This window comes from Camellia sinensis, chromosome 4 (assembly GCF_055761805.1).
Source record: "Camellia sinensis isolate YWXY chromosome 4, ASM5576180v1, whole genome shotgun sequence".
Classification (NCBI taxonomy): Eukaryota; Viridiplantae; Streptophyta; class Magnoliopsida; order Ericales; family Theaceae; genus Camellia; species Camellia sinensis.
In genome coordinates this window covers 209579189-209598518 of record NC_138964.1, presented here as the reverse complement: position 1 = coordinate 209598518, position 19330 = coordinate 209579189, and the positions used below count along the sequence as shown (strand labels likewise).

Below are 19330 nucleotides of genomic sequence, written 5' to 3'. Positions count from 1 at the left end.
CTTTATTAAAGGATTTCAAAGATGTTTTCGCGTGGTCCTATGAGGACATGCCTGGAATCGATCCTGAGATTGTACAGCACCGGATCCCTCTTGATCCAGAGGCCCGCCCTGTCAAACAGAAACTCAGAAGGATTCGCCCGGATTGGGCCCTCAAGATTAAGGAAGAGGTCACCAAACAAATTGACGCAGGGTTCCTGTTGGTGTCTGAGTATCCAACTTGGTTGGCCAACATAGTTCCGGTGCCAAAGAAGGACGGCAGAATTCGGGTCTGTGTAGACTTCAGGGATTTGAACAAGGCCAGTCCGAAGGACGACTTCCCCTTGCCGCACATCGATGAATTGGTGGATTTCACGGCAGGACACGCCTTGCTTTCGTTTATGGATGGTTTCTCAGGCTATAACCAGATAGTAATGGCACCCGAAGACCGAGAGAAGACTGCGTTCACTACCCCGTGGGGGACATATTGTTATCGAGTGATGCCATTCGGTTTGAAAAATGCTGGAGCTACGTATCAACGGGCAGCAACTACAATATTACATGATATGATCCATAAGGAGGTCGAAGTGTACGTGGACGACATGATTGTCAAGTCCAAAGATAGAGAGGGCCACTACACCGCCTTACAAAAATTCTTTCAAAGGATCAAAGAGTTTCGGCTGCGACTGAACCCCCAGAAATGCACGTTTGGTGTTACAGCAGGGAAGATGTTAGGGTTTCTGATCACACAAAGGGGCATCGAGGTCGACCCTTCCAAAATCAAGGCCATCTTAGAAATGCCACCACCAAAGACTGAAAAGGAGGTGCGAGGCTTTCTGGGTAAAGTGCAATTCATAAGGCGGTTTATTTCTAAACTAACCTTGACTTGTGAACCACTTTTTGGTCTCCTGAAGAAAGGAAAGAAATTCCAATGGGACGGCCGATGTCAAGCAGCTTTTGAGCAGATCAAAGAGTACCTACAGAACCCACCCGTGTTGTCACCGCCAGAGCCGGGGAGACCGTTGATACTATACCTTTCAGTAACTGAGACCACCATGGGTTGCATGCTTGCGCAGGAATCAGAAGACAAAGTAGAAAGAGCCATCTACTATCTGAGCAAAAAGATGTTGGATTACGAGACCCGCTATACACCGCTAGAGAAGGCTTGTTTGGCCTTGGTATGGGCAACCAGGAAGCTGCGGCACTACCTGTTAGCCCACTCTGTAATGTTGGTTTCGCGTTTGGATCCCATCAAATATCTTTTCGAGAAACCAGCACTTACAGGTAGGCTAGCTCGATGGCTGCTGTTGCTCTCCGAATTTGATTTGAAGTATGTAACGCGCAAGTCAGTAAAAGGCAGAGCGGTAGCGGAGTTCCTTGCCGACCACCCGGTTGAGGGGGATGAAGCGGTTGAGTATCTATTCCCAGATGAAGCCATTCTGCACGTTGAAGATGAAACCTGGACAATGTACTTTGACGGAGCGTCAAACCAGTATGGGTATGGGATAGGGGTGTTGCTGATAGCGCCTGATGATTCCCGTATTCCTTTAGCATTCAAGCTCCGGTTCAAAGTTTCCAACAATGAAGCAGAGTATGAGGCATGTATTGCTGGCCTGGAAGCGGCCCTGGAACTAGGGGCAAGACGAGTGGACGTCATTGGGGACTCGAACCTTGTTGTGTCTCAAGCAAAAGGAGATTGGAAGGTCAAAGAGGAAAGGATGATAATCTACCACCAAACCTTGGATTTGTTAATTCCTCGGTTTGAGAAGCTAAATTTCACCCACCTCGTAAGAGAGAACAACAGGTTTGCAGATTCATTAGCAACTCTATCTTCTATGATAGACATCCCGTCCGGAGTCCGGATGCGTCCAGTTATTATCGATCAGAAGTTTGCGCCGGCATATGAGTCGATTTCCGCCATAGATGAGGTTCAAGACGGCAACCCCTGGTATTATGACATCTGGAACTTCTTGGAAAAGGAGGCATATCCACCGGGGGCAAATGCCAAGGATAAGAGGGCTGTCCGAAGAATGGCTGCTCAGTTCATTATCTGCGGGAAAAATTTATACAAAAGGGGCCATCTGGGAATGCATAAGCTCTGTGTAGAAGCTGAAGAGTCAAAACGCCTGATGGAAGCCATCCACGGGGGGGAGTGCGGTGCACACATGAATGGAGTAATGCTGGCCAGAAAGATCCTCAGACAGGGCTACTACTGGTCAACCATGGAGGAGGATTGCATTGGTTTTGTTCGGCGATGCCACAAATGTCAAATTCATGCAAATCGCATGAACATCCCACCGTCAAAACTATATAACATGACTTCGCCGTGGCCTTTTTCAGTCTGGGGAATTGATGTGATCGGAGCTGTTACCCCGAAGGGGTCAAACGGGCATGAGTTTATCCTGGTAGCGATAGATTACTTTACAAAGTGGGTCGAGGCCCAATCATACGCAGTGTTGAAGGCATCGCATGTCGCAAAGTTCATCAGGAACAATATCATCTGTCGCTACGGGGTGCCAAACGAGGTAATTTCAGATAATGGTTCCCATTTCAAGAAAGAAGTAATAGACTTGTTGGAGAAATACAATGTGGCTTTTCATAAGTCATCTACATACAGGCCGCAAACCAACGGAGCAGTTGAGGCCGCCAACAAGAACATCAAGCATATACTACAGAAGATGGTGGAAACCTATCGAGATTGGCCAGACAAGCTGCCATTTGCTTTGTGGGGTTACAGGACTTCAATCAGAACTTCTACTGGAGCAACTCCATATTCATTGGTCTATGGAATGGAGGCTGTTCTACCCATTGAGATTGAGGTTCCATCGTTACGAGTATTGGCTGAATGCCAGATAGCCGAAGCAGATTGGCAGCAAAGCAGATTCGAAGAACTCATGCTCTTTGATGAAAGAAGACTGAAAGCACTGTACCACATCCAAGGCTATCAACGCAGAATCGCTCGGGCTTTCAACAAAAAGGTTAAGTCCAGGAATCTGAAAGAGGGAGATTTGGTGCTTAAAGACAACCGAGCTCCCATCCACGACCCAAGGGGCAAGTTCAAACCCAATTGGACTGGTCCTTATATCATCAAAGCTATCTGGTCAGGTGGAGCTGTGGTTCTGATGGATCTAGATGGCTTGGAGTTCTCACAACCGATCAATATGGACAAGTTGAAGAAATACTATCCTTGAGAGGCTCGCTAGGCCGAAAACCCGAAAGGGCGACCTAGGCAAGATTCAGAGCACAAAAAATTAGAAAATATGAAAACTGAGCTCGCAAGGTTGAAAACCCGCAAAGGGCGGCCTTGGCAAAAGTTAGAGCGCAAAAGGAGAGTGAAAATACTCGAGCGAACCTAAGCCTGAACTACGTAAGACTTGATTCCCATCTTTGGGATACGTAGGCAGCTTCGTCTTGAAGTTCAGTCATAAACTTTTCCCCGATCAACTTTGTCCAATTCGATCATCTCAGTCATCTTTATCTATCAGCGTTTACCGTGATCTCCGGTACAGTGTTGTTCAAACTAGGGGCAACTTTCCGTTGCCGCGACGGTGCAGAGTTATTCAGACAAGGGGCAACTTTCCGTTGCTTTGGAGTGCCGCATTGTTCTTCAGACTAGGGGCAACTTTCCAGTTGCAAGGATCTGGGGTTGTGTATCTCAGTGACAGATTTTCGGCATGCCCAGTTCTGATCCACATCGAAAATGGTTTTGAAAAGTTTTAATAAAAGTTGACTTTGTTCAAATCAATCTTTTTATGACTTAGACCATTTTTGGACCAAAAGTGGAAAATTTTCAGTACCATAACTTTCAATTTCATTGATTTCAAAATAGAGTTCTCCTGCTCTTGCATTACAATCGAGGTTGCTTATTTTAGTACAGTCATAAAGAAAACTTGAAAATACTAATAAGCAATAAAATTGGGGCATAGTTGAATCAAGTATCTCTGTGTCCCCCTCCAGAGCTGGACGGGATATCTGATGCCAAGCTGGGCCCAACTTGTACCTCCTTTTTTTTGAGCCAATCCACATATTCATCTAACAAAGCGCAACTGAAGGTTGAAACAGGGGCCAGAAACTCTCTAGTCCTCCATGCCGTGGCATATCTCTGGCCGGCCAGCTCCCATGGATGACCGGCAATGTTGCAGTGTGTCCCCTCGGCCTTGTCTTGCTCTTCGAAGGAGAACTCCAAGCATTTCCATGCAACGGGAAACTCAAAGGCCTTCATCCCGGATGCGTTCCGATGCCCAGATCGTCAGAAGTACACCTTTTGTTTTTGAGCTTTTTGCTTATCGAGTTGTTGTACTTTGTTTATCGAGTTGTTTGTCGAGCGGACGTGTTTTGTGTTTTGAGTCCTTGCTCTCTGTTTAAGCAAATTTTGTTAAAGTCTTGTTTGTTTGCATTGTTGCTTTTTGCTTATCGAGTTGTAAACTTGCTAAAGATTCTGTTATATCTTAGTAAGTTGGGTTGTTTAGTTTGTTGCGTCGGTTCACTACCTGATTTGGTGATTACAATACGCATTACCATTCAAATTCATTTCTTGTGCAAAACAAATTGATGCGATACGATACTAAAAGTTCAAAATACAAACACCTTTTCAAAAGCTATTTCATTTCATCATGCTTTACAACAAATAAAGGTACAAGTTTTACAAAAGACAAAACTGCCTAACAATGAGCAAAAGTGCTACAAACTACTAGTAAAAGAAAAATAAAGCAGGAAATAGCAACATCAAAATCCTCGGGAACGGGAACGAGAAGCCCGCCTGGTCCTCTTTTGTGGAACAACCTCCACACCATCATCAGAGTCGGAGCTGTCGTCCTCAGGATCCTCCTCAGCCTCGCCTCTGTTCCCCGAGCCAAAACCGGAGCCTCCCTCCTCGACAGATGTCTCGAACTGACGGTCGGTAGCCTCCTCCTCCTCCTCCTCATCAGACTCCACCTCCACAACATGAGCCCTGCGTCTGCGGACAGGCCCCCCTCGAGCTCCTCGAAATGGCCTAGATGGCCCGGCTCCTCGGGAAGGCCGAGATGACCCCTCCCCCTGATGAGGCCCGGATGGCCCAGCTCCCTGATAAGGCCCAGATGGCCCAGCTCCCCAATGAGGCCCAGGTGGCCTGGTCTGTGGCTGACCGGACCATGAAGGCATCTGAAAACAAAGAGCTCAATTCAAATACATCAGTCCGAATATATACATCAGATGCAGATACAAGCAAAAGCTACGTAAAGTGGGTGCATGTAAATACAGTGTACAAGTGAGGTGCGTGTCAGGTGTGCTCTACACAAGTAGTCTATCGATGCAGTAGAAATCAGCATGTCATCAGAAGTATGATAAATGCCAAAAAACTGAAGGGTACCTGGATGCCCGCAACAGACAACTGTGCCTCCCTGCGTAGGACCATACCCTCGAGTGTGGCCACCAGCTCAACCATCTCCTCCATGTACCCTCGCGATGGCTACAAAAATGAGTTCATAATCATCAGTGAACAAATGAGTATTTAAACATCTGAAATGATGAATGACGAAAGTGGAGCGTACCGGCGGTGAGTCCGGATCAATGGCATATCGATCACTGGGCATCCGAGGCTCTAGTGGAACTGGAATCGGAGAGCTAGTCCCATACTGCCACGCCATCAACTCAGTAGGCATATCTGGCCATCCCAGATGAGGATGAATCGACGGGTTCGGAGGAAACGGTCTACTCCCACCTCTAGATGCGCCAGCCCTGCTAGAAGAAGGGATGTCTGTAGCCCGAGCCTGAGCCTGAGCCTGATCCGAGGATGACGTACCGGCAGGTCTCATCATCGGAATACGAGCCTCTGTCAATGGAGGCATCAAATATATGTGACGATAGGTGGCGTAGTCCCCCTCCGCAACATATAACAAAGCATCGCTGCCTAGCATGGCGCCGACTACCTCTGAGTAAGAGAGCCCGTCAGCGGTCCGCATACTAGCCGGAGGTACCGCGGGAACATCCTGGGAAAGATACCCTCGTACCTGGCACAGAAAGCGCTCCCCCAGGAACCAGACTCTGCCGACTGGCCCTTCGAGCAGGACCCTATACCGGGAGATGCCTGATGCTCCGGTATACTGAAGTAAGAGATCATCACCCAGAGGTGCCCAAGGCTGCCAAGTAATCTGCGGATGATAAATGTATAAACCAATCAGAGAACGAGAATATACAGAGCAAATCAAAGATGAAAATGAAAAGGACTGAAACTTCTGAAGTACCTCTGAGTGTCGCACGGTGTCGAAGTACTGTCGCAGGCGAACCAAGGTCTCTCGAGGCCTCGCCCGGTGCGGGCCCTCAAATATCAATGAATATGGGGTCACGGGAATCCCCACCACCTCCAGCACTGGGGCTAACGATGGGAAATATACATAAGCCCATAACTGAGAAGAGCAGTGCAGAATGTAAATGCGAAATGCTGAGAGCAAGATGCAGACTGTAAAAGTACGATGTGTGTGCAATGTACAAGTAATGAAGAGCAGAAATGTAAATCGAGGGGACAGAAAGTACCTCCCAAGCTCTCCAGTAGCCGCCAAGCAAATCACCCCGCCCGCGGGAGGTCGCGCTCATGTAAAAGTAGAGGGTAGCCAGGCCAGCGCCACCCCAATCATATCTACTGACCTGTGATAGGTCAACCAGAGCGCTCAACAGGTATAGCCCAATGGTGTTCCCTCTGTCGGCGAACAGGGTAGTCCCGAAGAGGAACATCAGGAAGCCACGAGTATACTGCTCTGTCTCCTCAGGAGTCTCGGGCATCATCTCAGCCCGCCGAAAATGGGAGGAAAACCAAGTATAGCGGACTCTCCCAGAGACCCTGTCAACAGGTGGGCGAGCCCCCAACAAATACATCCAGGCGGCCTCCCACTCGCCCATATCCTCATCGTATGGGATGGCCCAACCTCCGACATCAAGGCCGGTCAATACCGCAAAGTCAAAAGGGGTCATGGTCATGTCCCCGGTAGCAGAAAAATGGAAGGAATTGGTGGTGTCCCACCATCTCTCTACTAGGGCTGCCATCAAGGTCCTCCTAGCAGGACAGCGTGACAACCCGGCGCAGAAGGGCCCAAACCCTGCCAAGTCTACCAAACCCCTGACGCCCTCCGGGAGCTCAGCATACCAATCCCGCGCCATGGTAGAACCATATCCTCGCACACTGCGGGAGCCACCCTGCATTCAGAATGAATATATGTGTCAATAATGAAGTAAATGGGCTGTGTGCCAATAAGATGAAATGGGCTGTGTGCCGACGAAGTAAAATAAACTACATGCAAATTCTATCTACCTGGGCTGCGTGTTCAGAGAATTTGAATTTTGGGCTGCGTGTTCAACTTTCAGTTAATTTGTGGGCTGCGTGTTCACTATCTACCTGGGCTGCGTGTTCAGAGAATTTGAATTTTGGGCTGCGTGTTCAACTTTCAGTTAATTTGTGGGCTGCGTGTTCACTATCTACCTGGGCTGCGTGTTCAGAGAATTTGAATTTTGGGCTGCGTGTTCAACTTTCAGTTAATTTGTGGGCTGCGTGTTCACTATCTACCTGGGCTGCGTGTTCAGAGAATTTGAATTTTGGGCTGCGTGTTCAACTTTCAGTTAAATTGTGGGCTGCGTGTTCACTATCTACCTGGGCTGCGTGTTCAGAGAATTTGAATTTTGGGCTGCGTGTTCAACTTTCAGTTAATTTGTGGGCTGCGTGTTCACTATCTACCTGGGCTGCGTGTTCAGAGAATTTGAATTTTGGGCTGCGTGTTCAACTTTCAGTTAATTTGTGGGCTGCGTGTTCACTATCTACCTGGGCTGCGTGTTCAGAGAATTTGAATTTTGGGCTGCGTGTTCAACTTTCAGTTAATTTGTGGGCTGCGTGTTCACTATCTACCTGGGCTGCGTGTTCAGAGAATTTGAATTTTGGGCTGCGTGTTCAACTTTCAGTTAAATTGTGGGCTGCGTGTTCACTATCTACCTGGGCTGCGTGTTCAGAGAATTTGAATTTTGGGCTGCGTGTTCAACTTTCAGTTAATTTGTGGGCTGCGTGTTCACTATCTACCTGGGCTGCGTGTTCAGAGAATTTGAATTTTGGGCTGCGTGTTCAACTTTCAGTTAAATTGTGGGCTGCGTGTTCACTATCTACCTGAGCTGCGTGTTCAGAGAATTTGAATTTTGGGCTGCGTGTTCAACTTTCAGTTAATTTGTGGGCTGCGTGTTCACTATCTACCTGGGCTGCGTGTTCAGAGAATTTGAATTTTGGGCTGCGTGTTCAACTTTCAGTTAAATTGTGGGCTGCGTGTTCACTATCTACCTGGGCTGCGTGTTCAGAGAATTTGAATTTTGGGCTGCGTGTTCAACTTTCAGTTAAATTGTGGGCTGCGTGTTCACTACCTACCTGGGCTGCGTGTTCAGAGAATTTGAATTTTGGGCTGCGTGTTCAGTTTTCAGTTAATTTGTGGGCTGCGTGTTCACTATCTACCTGGGCTGCGTGTTCAGAGAATTTGAATTTTGGGCTGTGTGTTCAACTTTCATTTAAAGTGTGGGCTGTGTGTTCACTTTTGAATTCGGGCTGTGTGTTCGACAAATCGGTGTCTGAACCGTGTGTTTCAATGTGGGCTGTGTGTTCGCAATTAATTAATGAGCCGAACGTTCAAAAATTTCAAGTGTTGAAACTACATGTTCAAAGATGTAAGGAAAGTACTATGTCACAAGCTAATCGTTTAAACATGGCAAGGACGCAAAATGTAAAATACAGAAGATGAGGCAAATACCTCTCGGGCCTCGTGAGAGAGATGCTGCTCCGGCTCTCTGAGAAGCAGATCTGCAGGTGCTCTCTCGTCGAAACTGGTAAAATGACGGAAAACGGCACGAGGGAGGGCATGCACTGGTGGACGATACCTCCCGGGAATAAAAGGTCGAGTCCTCGGAGGAAGAGTCATAGGATCGAAATCATCCCCAACGCCCAAAAAACCTCCACCGTGAGAAGAAGTACCCGCCATTTTCAAGAATCTGCAAAAGGGGAGCAAAAATGAACAAAATGCGCAAAAATTGGAAAAAGTCAACAAAAGTCAACTCTCGGGAAATAAAAAGTCAACAAAAGTCAACTCCCGAGAAAATATTCTGAATTTTAAGATGAACTTACCTCAAGTGTTGAAAATGCAAAAAGAAGCTCCGAAGCCGGAATTTAATCGCTCCAAAGTGTTTAAAACTAAGTGTTTTTACGAAAACAATTTGCGCGAGGCGTTGGAAAACGCGCGTAAAACTCAAAACTGGAGAGAAAAGTGTTGAAAGAGGCAAGGAATGAAATGGGGTTCGGCTGCTATTTATAGACTTCAAGCCTTGGATGACATGCATGCAAAAAGGAGGCAAAAAGACGAAAATACCCCTGGGAAAAGGGCACGGCCGGCCGGCCTCTAAAAATAGCTGGCCAGCCATCTGCTTTTTGCAGAAATGGCCGGCCAGCCATTAGTTTTTTTAGAAAACGGTTGGACACTCCCCCTTGGGAAGATAAACGGCCGGCCATGCTCCCCACATACTCACCTAGCTCTCTGCAAATTTTGAGGAAGATCGGAGTTCCCGGGACCTGAAAAAGTTCAAGAAACGTACACTTCCGGTCGCAAAATTGCTCCGTCCGGACTTCGGTTTCAAGTTCTGATGTGTGTTTCATCATCATCCATCGAAATCAACGTGTATCCTTTTTTGAATGGGTTATAACCTTTCAGAGAAGTGGATCAGAGGTCGTGATCAAGTTACCTTCGCCGAAACACGCGTTTCCGTACTCGTTGTTTCATGACAAATGAACACCCTGTTTCATGCTCGTTTTGTACTATCTCGCATTCTCATAGACATACTCGCATTGTCATGTACATTTCTCGATATTTGTATACCTCTGTGTTTGAGCATGCGTCGTCACACATATCTCATTCTTGCATTACGATGCATCCACTCACCAGCACTGCGTGTGTCAAACTTTCGGAATCACATTGAATATATGTTGTTAGCATATTGTGCTTGTTGCAATTTCTCTCTCTTGCAGGCACGATATTGTATGTACGGTTCAATTGAGACTGGTGCGATCAGACGAATCGCGCAGGTATCGTATCTTCTCCGTGTGAGACGTGGCGAGGATTGAATAATCCTCCACATTCTTAACTGCATGAAATGTAGTTATTGCTTTGCATTCCTGCTTAGAACTGTTGCATCTATTTGCGAATACTTGCTTCATTACAGCATGCTGCATTTGCATGATCTTTGGGTTACCTTCGGCTTCTCGCATGTCATTTGCATTTTGCCCCCTGCCTGCGGGCATGCCTGCGGGCACATCTTTTTCTATCTTGTATGTTTGTCTGAGTCTTCGGCCTTGTCAAAAATGGGTCGTCTCTAGGCTTTGACATTCACTCCCGTCACTTGTGACTTCCGAGTTCTGTCAAAGAGGGGCAACTGTAGACACCCCATTTTTGACCGACCTTAAGACTCAGACGTCACCGATTAAGCGCTTGGTGATGTTGCATAATGTGCTTGTTCAGAAGTTTCAGAGTCGCGGCTGTGAGCCCTACCTCCGGACTTCCAAACCCTTTTCTGCGCCTTGTCTCGGTTTGCGAACCAGACTCGGTTTTCTCCGTTTCTTTTCCTGAGGGGAGGGAGAGGTCCCGTAGACCATCTCTCAATGTCCGTAGGCTACATTTGGTGGCCGTAGGCCATTTTGCCCATTTCGGAGTCCGGTTCCCGGTTTTCGAAGCCGTCAGGCCGTGTGCCTCGGTTCGGGACCACCTAACCATCTCCGTTTGCTCTGATTTTTGGCATACATCCTATTTCATCCATTTTGAGGGACACTGAGGGCTGAGAAACCCACTTCGAGGTCAAATACAATTTTCGGTGCTTAACAGCCCATTTCCGGGACCCCGAACTGCGTGTTTTGGCTCCGGAATATTCGTTTTGCAACGGTTTTCGCTCATTTTTGGCAGGTACCTCTGTTTTATCACAGGGAAGGTCACTGAAGGGTGGGAGGCCAGCAATTGTTGCGACAGCCAGTTATCTCTCCTCCGGAGCCTCCCGGCGCCCGTTTTTCCAACTTCCGGGCTAATGTTGAATACCTTAGAGCTAGCGTTGCCAACTTTCGACCACATATCTGTGATCTACACATCAGAGAGGCCCCTAAAAGTTCATGGCCGGCCATTAAGGTCACCTGACCCTTTTGACCCCTTTCTTCCGGGCTAATGTTGAACCCCTTGGACCTTTTTTCTCGAACTTTGAACCACATATCTGTGATGTACACACCTGAGAGGCCCCTAAAAGTTCATGGCCGGCCAGTAAGTCAACTTGACCCTTTTGACCCCCTCTTTCCGAGCCATTGTTGAACCCCTTGGGCCCACTTTCTTGGATTTTCAATTACATGGTTGTGTTGTACACACATAGGGCTACCTCCCCAATACCTGGCCGGCCAGAAAATATGGTTGACCCTTTTGACCCCTAGCCGGCCGGCTAGGGGGTGTGGCCGGCCGGCCACCTCCGGCCAAAGTGAGCGGCCGGCCGTGCTCTCCTCACTGTGCCCCTTCCAGCTGTGAGGCAATATCCCCCAGATATTTTCTGTATCCGGGGGATATTTTGGGAGAGAGTTTTGCTCTCCTTTGCACCCCCCTTTTACACCCCCTTTCTTGACCTTATAACCAGCTGAGGACCTTCTTCTAGAGGGTTAGAAAATTTGATCTTAAGAACTCCATAGCCAACTCCATCTTCATCTTCTTCAATTCTTCAAAAACCCTAAGTCCATTAACCTCCATTCCTTCTATACCACCAAGCTCTACCACCACTATCTCATTTCCAGCAGCTAGGAAGGGTTCTTGAAGGCCAAAGGAGCAGCAAATCCATCCAAGAAGCAACCAAAGTCTAGATCTTCAAGGGTAAGTTCCACTTTGATCCTTTTGACCCTTTCCTTTGATCTATTTCTAAGCCTCATTTCTTTTTGGTTTCAAGCTTCGGTCCTAACTGAAAAGGACCATATTTTGAGCTCACCATCACTTCTCATTAAGGGCTCAACCTTGTTTGAGCTCTCCATAATATACTTGCTTCATTGACCATCTTGTATGTCATAGATTTGCATGCTATTTTTGACCCATGGGCAATTTATTTTCGAGCATGTTATAAACTGATATTAGGCTTATTTTGAGCCCCTCTTCAACATTGGAGAAGGGCTCAACATTGTTTGGTGTTTCCATATGTCACTTGTAGTTATATCCCCTATTTTAGCCCCATTTTTGCATAAATTAATAGCTCTCTTTGCTTCTGTTTTTGGACCTTGGTCCGAACTGAAAGTGGCCTTATTTTGGCCTATACTTCATGTTTCATTCACACTTTTTTTCTGTTTGGTGATTATTTTATACACTTCATGTTTTAGCACCTTTTGAGCCTTATTTTGCATCATATTTTTAGCATGTTTGTATACTGATTTTGAGGCTGCCATATACTGTAAATGTTCATATTTTTGGTCCATCTTCAGTGTTGTAGAAGGAAATTTTTCAGTTTGAGTTTTGCTTATACCACTTGCCTCTTTACCCCTCTTTTGGCCCCCATTCTTGCATGCTATGCTTCCCTTACCTGTGCTTGCTGTTTGGCCATGTTCATAACTACGAAAGTGCATCTTTTGGGACTGTCTAGCTTCTGTCTTTGCATCGCATGTCCATATTGTGTATGTTTGGCATAGCTATAGGCCATTTCGGGTGCCTAATGTTGCATTTCGGGACATTTCCTTGCATTTCATGTCATTTCGCTTCATTTCGGGGCTGTTTTCCCCCATATTTTAGTGCTGAAATTCCATTAGTAGGCTTGCATATCATTTTTGTCATATTTCATCACATTTTTGCATCGCCTCGGTTTGCGTGCCCGTGTGCGCGCACTTCGAGGCACCTTTTTTTTATCCGCCGGCATCTTATGTGAGTGTGGCTGAGGCTCACTCATGTTGGTGTAAGCCCATTTGTCATTTCCATGTCATTTTATCACTGTCTCGGTTTGCGCGCCCGTGTGCACGCATTTCGAGGCACTTCATTTTCTGCCATCGGCATCCGATGTGAGTGTGGCTGAGGCCCACTTCATGTTGGTATAAGCCCACTTGTCATTTCCATGCCATTTCATTGCATTTTATCATCGCCTCGGTTTGCGTGCCCGCGTGCACGCACTTCGAGGCACCTCATTTTCATAGCATTGAGTACGTTAGGATTATATCTTAGTTGCATTTCATGCATATCATGCATATTGCATCGTGTCCGGAATAGGAGTTAGCCCGGGCACGGGAAACGAGGTACATTTCGTACTCCGAGTGACGGAACGTGTCTCAATTCCCCAGTCACCGACACTCCGGATTATCCATGATGGAGTTAGGTTTTAGCTGTAGTTTCATGTGCATTCATCCTATATTGAGTTGTGCATTTCGACTCCTCGACCATCATGCCTCGGTATGCGTGATTGGTGGCACGAGGATCGAGACATGCATATATTTGTGCAAATACATTGCTATGCCCCTTTTCTGCTCTCTATTGCAGCAAAACGAGGAATCAGCAACTTTTTGGAACTTGGCACGCATTTCAAGAACAGGTGTAAACAGAGGCTAATCGGGGCATTCCGGTGGATTTCCGCGCAAGACAGTCCGGACATGCATCATCCACCAGAAGCAAGGCAGTCCCTGGCTTGCACGCCAGTTTATTTGCTTTCTAGTTAATTTATTAATTAGAATTTTGTAATATTTTTGGACTGTAATATTCTTTTATTTGGGGACTGTAATATTTGGACTGTATGTTTATTCGGACCCTCCGAGTGAGGGCACAACTGTAATAAGTGTGGGTGAGTGTGATGTATGTCTTCCAACCCCACGTCTTTCTCCATTTTATTTATCCGCTTATGATGGTTAGATTAGGGCATATTTAAATTAGCATACAGTGTGACAGCATGTTTGCATCATTCATCTGTATTGCATGCACCGGGCTCGGCGCACCATACTAACTGCATCGTACTTTCAATTCCAAATTGAATACATGGTAGTTGTAGCATTTCATATACCATCTTAGAATAGCCGAGCCTGCCATAGTTGCATTTTTGTATGTGTTGCATTAGGCATTTCTGTATACTTAGGATTCATGCATAATTTCTAATGTAATTCTCTGTTTTGGCTTGGAGTACTCGGTAAGTTTTATGCTTTAGCATCCTTGCATGCGTGTGAGTGTTACCATGAATAGCATATTTACCATGAGGCTATGTGCTTATCTGATATAACTGCCTGAATGCCTGCGGATGAAGGTTGGGTTATCTGGATTGGAATGAATCATCAAAATGTTTAAAGCCTACCTGCGGGTAGCAAAACTTCCTTTAAAAGGCAAGCATGAAATGTTTTGTTCCAATTCGGGCGACCCGGTCTATACTTATATGCTGTGAGCATCACATAGTAACCTAGGCTAATAAACCGGGATAAGAACTCGCAATGTTTTCAAAAATTAGATATCATGGTTAGTAGAGGCCGGTCTATGACCGGGCGAGCGGGGGTGCTCACGAAGTGACCTTCCCCAATCGTACCCAAGTTCCCGAGCCGAGGCAACTTTGGTGATGACGGACGCGTGGCCTTTTGGCACCGAGTCAGGGTTTCCTAAATTTCCCAAAATAAAATATTTAGGTGGCGACTCTGTATCTGGCAAAGCAGTCCATGTTTGGCACTTCTTTCAAAAATCTGTTTTTCTCAAAAACGACTTGCCGGATTTGGACTCTTTGGTTCAGACTTAGAACCGTGACAACGAAAAGTCGAGTCCGAGCTGTAGCGAGGTCCCCCGCGGGCTTGTTACAGTTATGCAATCCGAAAAGTATTTAATAAGATGATCAGTAGTGGATCCAAACACAACATCATCAACATAAATCTAAGCAATAAGAATATGAGACTTAATATGTTTCACAAATAAAGTCTTGTCCACACTACCCCTTTGAAAATCATTATCAAGAAGGAAGGTAGTAAGTCTATCATACCAAGCTCGAGGGGATTGTTTCAACCCATACAAAGCTTTGTCTAACTTGTAGACATGGTTTGGACATTTAGGGTCCTCAAACCCTTTCGGTTGCTCAACATAAGCCTCTTCTTTCAAGTACCCATTCAGAAAGGCACTTTTCACATCCATTTGAAACAGTTTAAAACCAAGAAAGCATGCAACACCAAGTAAAATACAAATAGATTCGAGACGTGTAACTGGGCCAAACGTCTCATCATAGTCAACACCCTTTACTTGTTTGTAGTCTTGAGCAACCAACCTAGTTTTATTTCTAACCACAGTACCATTCTCATCAGATTTATTATTAAAGATCCACTTGGTACCTATCACATTTATGTCTCTAGGTCTGGGAACAAGAGTCCGAACATTGTTACGTTCAAATTGACCTAATTCTTCATGCATAGCATTGACCCAACTATCATCTAGTAAGGCCTCTTTTATATTCTTAGGTTTAATTAATGAAACATAACACATCTGAGATACCTCATCCCGAATTTGTCTTTGGGTTTTCATTCGATCTGAGACACTTCCAATCACTTGTTAAGCTGGATGATTCAGTTCCACCCTTGTTGATGGTTTGAACTCAGGACTTGTGGTGACAGTAGCATCAGAAGTGGTGTCTCTCTGTGCACTCTTTGGACTTTGACTTACTTGAGAAGTTGGTGTTGTCTCAACTTCTAGTGCTTGGACCTCAGTTTCTCTTTGACTTTGTGGTTCAGTATCCATAATTTCTTTCTCATTTGTTGCTGAAGTAGGAGAACCTGTGTCATCTATAACCACATTGATCGATTCCATTAAAGATGAAGTTCGCAGGTTATAGACACGAAAAGCCCTACTAGTGGTTGAATATCCTAGAAAAATACATTCATCACTTCGGGAGTCAAATTTGCCCAAGAGCTCTCTATCTTTGAAGATGTAACACTTACTCTCAAAGGTTTTAAAGTATTTTACATTGGGTTTCAATCCTTTCCACAATTCATATGGAGTTTGTAAAGTGTTGGGCCTTAAATATACACGATTTATGACATAAACAACAGTATTTAGGGCTTCAACCCAAAACTTTGGAGGAACTTTCTTACTAGCCATCTCTTGAACAACCTTGTTCTTCCTCTCAACAATTTCTATTTTGTTGTGGAGTAATAAGAGCAGAAAATTGATGCTTAATTCTATGCATATCACAAAAATCAAAAAACGAACTGTTTTGAAACTCGCGACCATGATCAGTTTGAATTCTTATGATATTCTCAATAGAAATATCCTGTTCATATTGGATTTTAAGGACTAAGGTCTGGAAAGCATCACATGTATCAAATTTTTCTCTTAAAAAATTTACCCATGAAAAACGAGTAAAATAAGCAACAGTTAAAAAAATGTATCTTTTACCTCTAATGCTTTCAGTGCGAGTAGGTCCCATTAGATCCATATGAACCAATTCAAGAGGACGTTTGGTTATAAAGCTGTTCACCTTTTTATGAGGGGCACGGGTTTGCTTTCCAAGTTGACATGGTTCACACACATGGTTCAGATTCTTACCCAGTTTAGGTACGCCTCTCACAAGCTTTTTGTTGGCTATCTTAGTTAGGTCTTTGAAATTCATGTAATCTAATCTTTGATGCTACAAATCAATGTTACTTATGATGGCTAAGTGGCAAGTAAGATCATTAGTGGTAACAATCCTGTAACAACTATTAGATGTGCGAACCCCATGCATGACAGTATTTCCCTTTTTTATCCAAAATTTCACATTTATTTTTTGAAAACAATACTTCATGGTGGGAATCACACATTTGACTGATGCTCAAAAGATTTGTTTTAAGGCCATCAACAAGTAATGCATTTTCAAACTTGGGAAGACTCGCCACACTTATAGAGCCTTACCAATGACTCTAGAAGTGCTATCATCTCCAAAGGTAACAATTCCACCTTCATATTTTTCAAGGGAGTTGAAGTAGGATTTGTCACCTGACATGTGACGAGAGCACCCATTATCAAGGTACCACATGTGTGAGTCACGTGCTTTTAGAGCAGTGTGAACAACTAAACAAGTCAAGTCATATTTTCTCACCCATATCTTTTTGGTCTTAACAAAATTAGAACTGGCGGTCTTGGTAAATGTCTTAGCATTGTGAACACCCTCATGTATCTTGATGTTCCGCCTAGACATGTAAGGTTGTCTCCTAACCCAAAAAGTATTAGAATTTCTACCCTTTTGAGACACCTTACTAAACAATTCAAAGCAATAAGGACGAATGTGGCCATACCTACCACAATGATGACAAACAAAAACAGGTTTTACCTCCATTTTGTTGATTTTATCCTTATTAGGCAGATGAAGAGAGGGATCACCCTGGTGCACCTTCAGCTTTTCCTTTTCTTGAGTCTTCAGGTCATGAGATGTAGAGGCATGTCCCTTGTGAGCTGTCGCATTACCATAGCATAGACCACTTTTGTCACAACCCATTTGTTGAGACCCGAGGATGTCTTCTAATGACTTGGAACCTTTGTTTCACATGGCAATTGTGACTCTAGCAATTCTGAGTTCTTCATCTTTATGACAAACCATGTCTTCCAATGTAGCTTGTGACATCTTAAGGCTTTCAATCTTCTCTTCATATGTGGCATATATTTTTAGAAGTTCATTCCTTTCGGTCTCACAAGATAGAAGTTTCCCACATAGGTCTTGCCTATCATTAGAGATCTTGATGACATTCTGCTTTGCTGTTGCAATTTCTCCTTTTAGCTTGACATTTTCGCTCTCACATGCTTTGAGCTTGAGAGTGAGTATGTCATTGATCTTGGACAGATTTAAAGATTCATCGTAAAGCTTTTCCTAAGCTTGTTATAGATCATTACCATCAATCTCATCATTGTCTTATGATGTTTCATCATCTTCTTTTTGCTCCTTTTTCTTCTGGACCTCATCCAGTCGAGCCATTAAGGCAAGAAATGTGATAGATGGTGGTGAAGATGGCTCTCATCTTTCATAAAATTGACTCAGAATGTCCCATGCATCTTAGGCCTTTGTGCAGTGAGCAACCCGTTGATGTTCTCCATCAGTAATTACTTCACGAATAGTAATCAGAACTCTCTAATTGCTCAGATTGTCAGTACTTTCAACATCCTCTTCAACAGCTTGCCAGCCTTCAGGGTTGAAAGCTCTCAAAAACGTCCTCATTCTGATATTCCAATACAAGTTATTACTCCCATCAAAGGTAGAAGCACAGTGAAGATTTTGACCACGAGCAAATTCTACTGGCTTCAGAGGAGGTTGAGTGAAAGTGGACCAGAATGCCATGAAAGCACTTTCCCCGTCTTCAATGAATTCAGTTTCTTTAAGTTCTTGCTCTGACCTGCTTTCATCATCCCAAGTCACTGTATTGAATTTATTTCGATTCTTTTTCGATGGACATTCAAGAGCAATATGTCTAAAACCTTGACATTCATAACACTTGACCCCTTGCCCCTTTACAATCTTTTTTTCAGTTTTTGGAGCAAGTTTTGGTGGAAAATTTTTGAATTTATCATTACTCTTGTCTTTTGAACTAGGGTCTCTGAAATTTGACTTCTTTTTCTTTAAATTTTTTTGAACTATTTAGTAAACATAGCCGTCATCTCGGACTCTAGATCAAACATAGTCTCAGGAGTTTTTGCAATCTCATGAGCACTAGTGAAAGCCACACTATCTTTTTGTTTTTTCTTAGAAATCTGGTGGGCTTTATAAGTTTGTAAGTTTCCAACCAATTGATCAAGCTTGAGGGTATCAACATTTTGAGCCTTCTCAATAGCTGTCACTTTTGATTGGAACCTCTCGGCTAAAGACCTTAAAATTTTTCCAACCACCTTGGCTTCAGGGATTTTTTCACCGAGTGTAAAATAGAAATTCATGATGTCACTAAGTTTAGCATAGAAATCATTAAACGTCTCATCATCACACATAAAAAGGGTTTCAAAGGCAAAGGTGAGGTGTTGAAATTTTGACCATTTAACAGAAGTAGTACCCTCGTGAATCGTTTCAAGAATGTCCCAAGCCTCTTTTGCTACCTGATACATGCAGATACGACGAAACTCTTCAGGTGTGAAGGAGCAAAAAAAGGAATTAAGAGCCTTACTGTTCCAACTCGAGTTTTGATAATCGAATGTGTCCCATTTATCAAGGAGTTTGGGAATGTCAACACCATTAATGGTGACAATAGGTTCACTTCACTTATAGATCACATAGTGCCAAACTTTCTCATTGATAGATTTTAAAAGCGCTCTCATACAAGCTTTCCAATAAGAATAGTTTGTACCATCAAGTAACGGAGGTCTATGGGTCGAGTTACCTTCGCGAATTGAATCCATATCACCAATTA

General features: G+C 44.5%; 1 protein-coding gene across 1 annotated transcript; it reads right to left on the bottom strand.

Annotated features, from left to right (window-relative positions):
* Nucleotides 1-4550: 4550 nt before the first annotated feature.
* Nucleotides 4551-6103, bottom strand: LOC145823546 (uncharacterized). Its single transcript, XM_082923035.1, has 3 exons — nucleotides 5508-6103; nucleotides 5327-5425; nucleotides 4551-5118 (listed from the first exon to the last, which is right to left on the bottom strand). The coding sequence occupies exons 1-3, from the start codon at nucleotides 5916-5918 to the stop codon at nucleotides 4702-4704; spliced, it is 927 nt and encodes a 308-aa protein (XP_082779161.1). The 5' UTR covers nucleotides 5919-6103; the 3' UTR covers nucleotides 4551-4701.
* Nucleotides 6104-19330: the final 13227 nt, after the last annotated feature.

Coding starts and splice junctions, on each gene's coding strand:
- LOC145823546 (XM_082923035.1), bottom strand. CDS start 5,918: ATGCGGACCGCTGACGGGCTCTCTTACTCAGAGGTAGTCGGCGCCATG. Junction 5,426..5,507: donor TTGATCCGGACTCACCGCCG/GTACGCTCCACT, acceptor TCATTTTTGTAG/CCATCGCGAGGGTACATGGA. Junction 5,119..5,326: donor TGTCTGTTGCGGGCATCCAG/GTACCCTTCAGT, acceptor CTTTGTTTTCAG/ATGCCTTCATGGTCCGGTCA.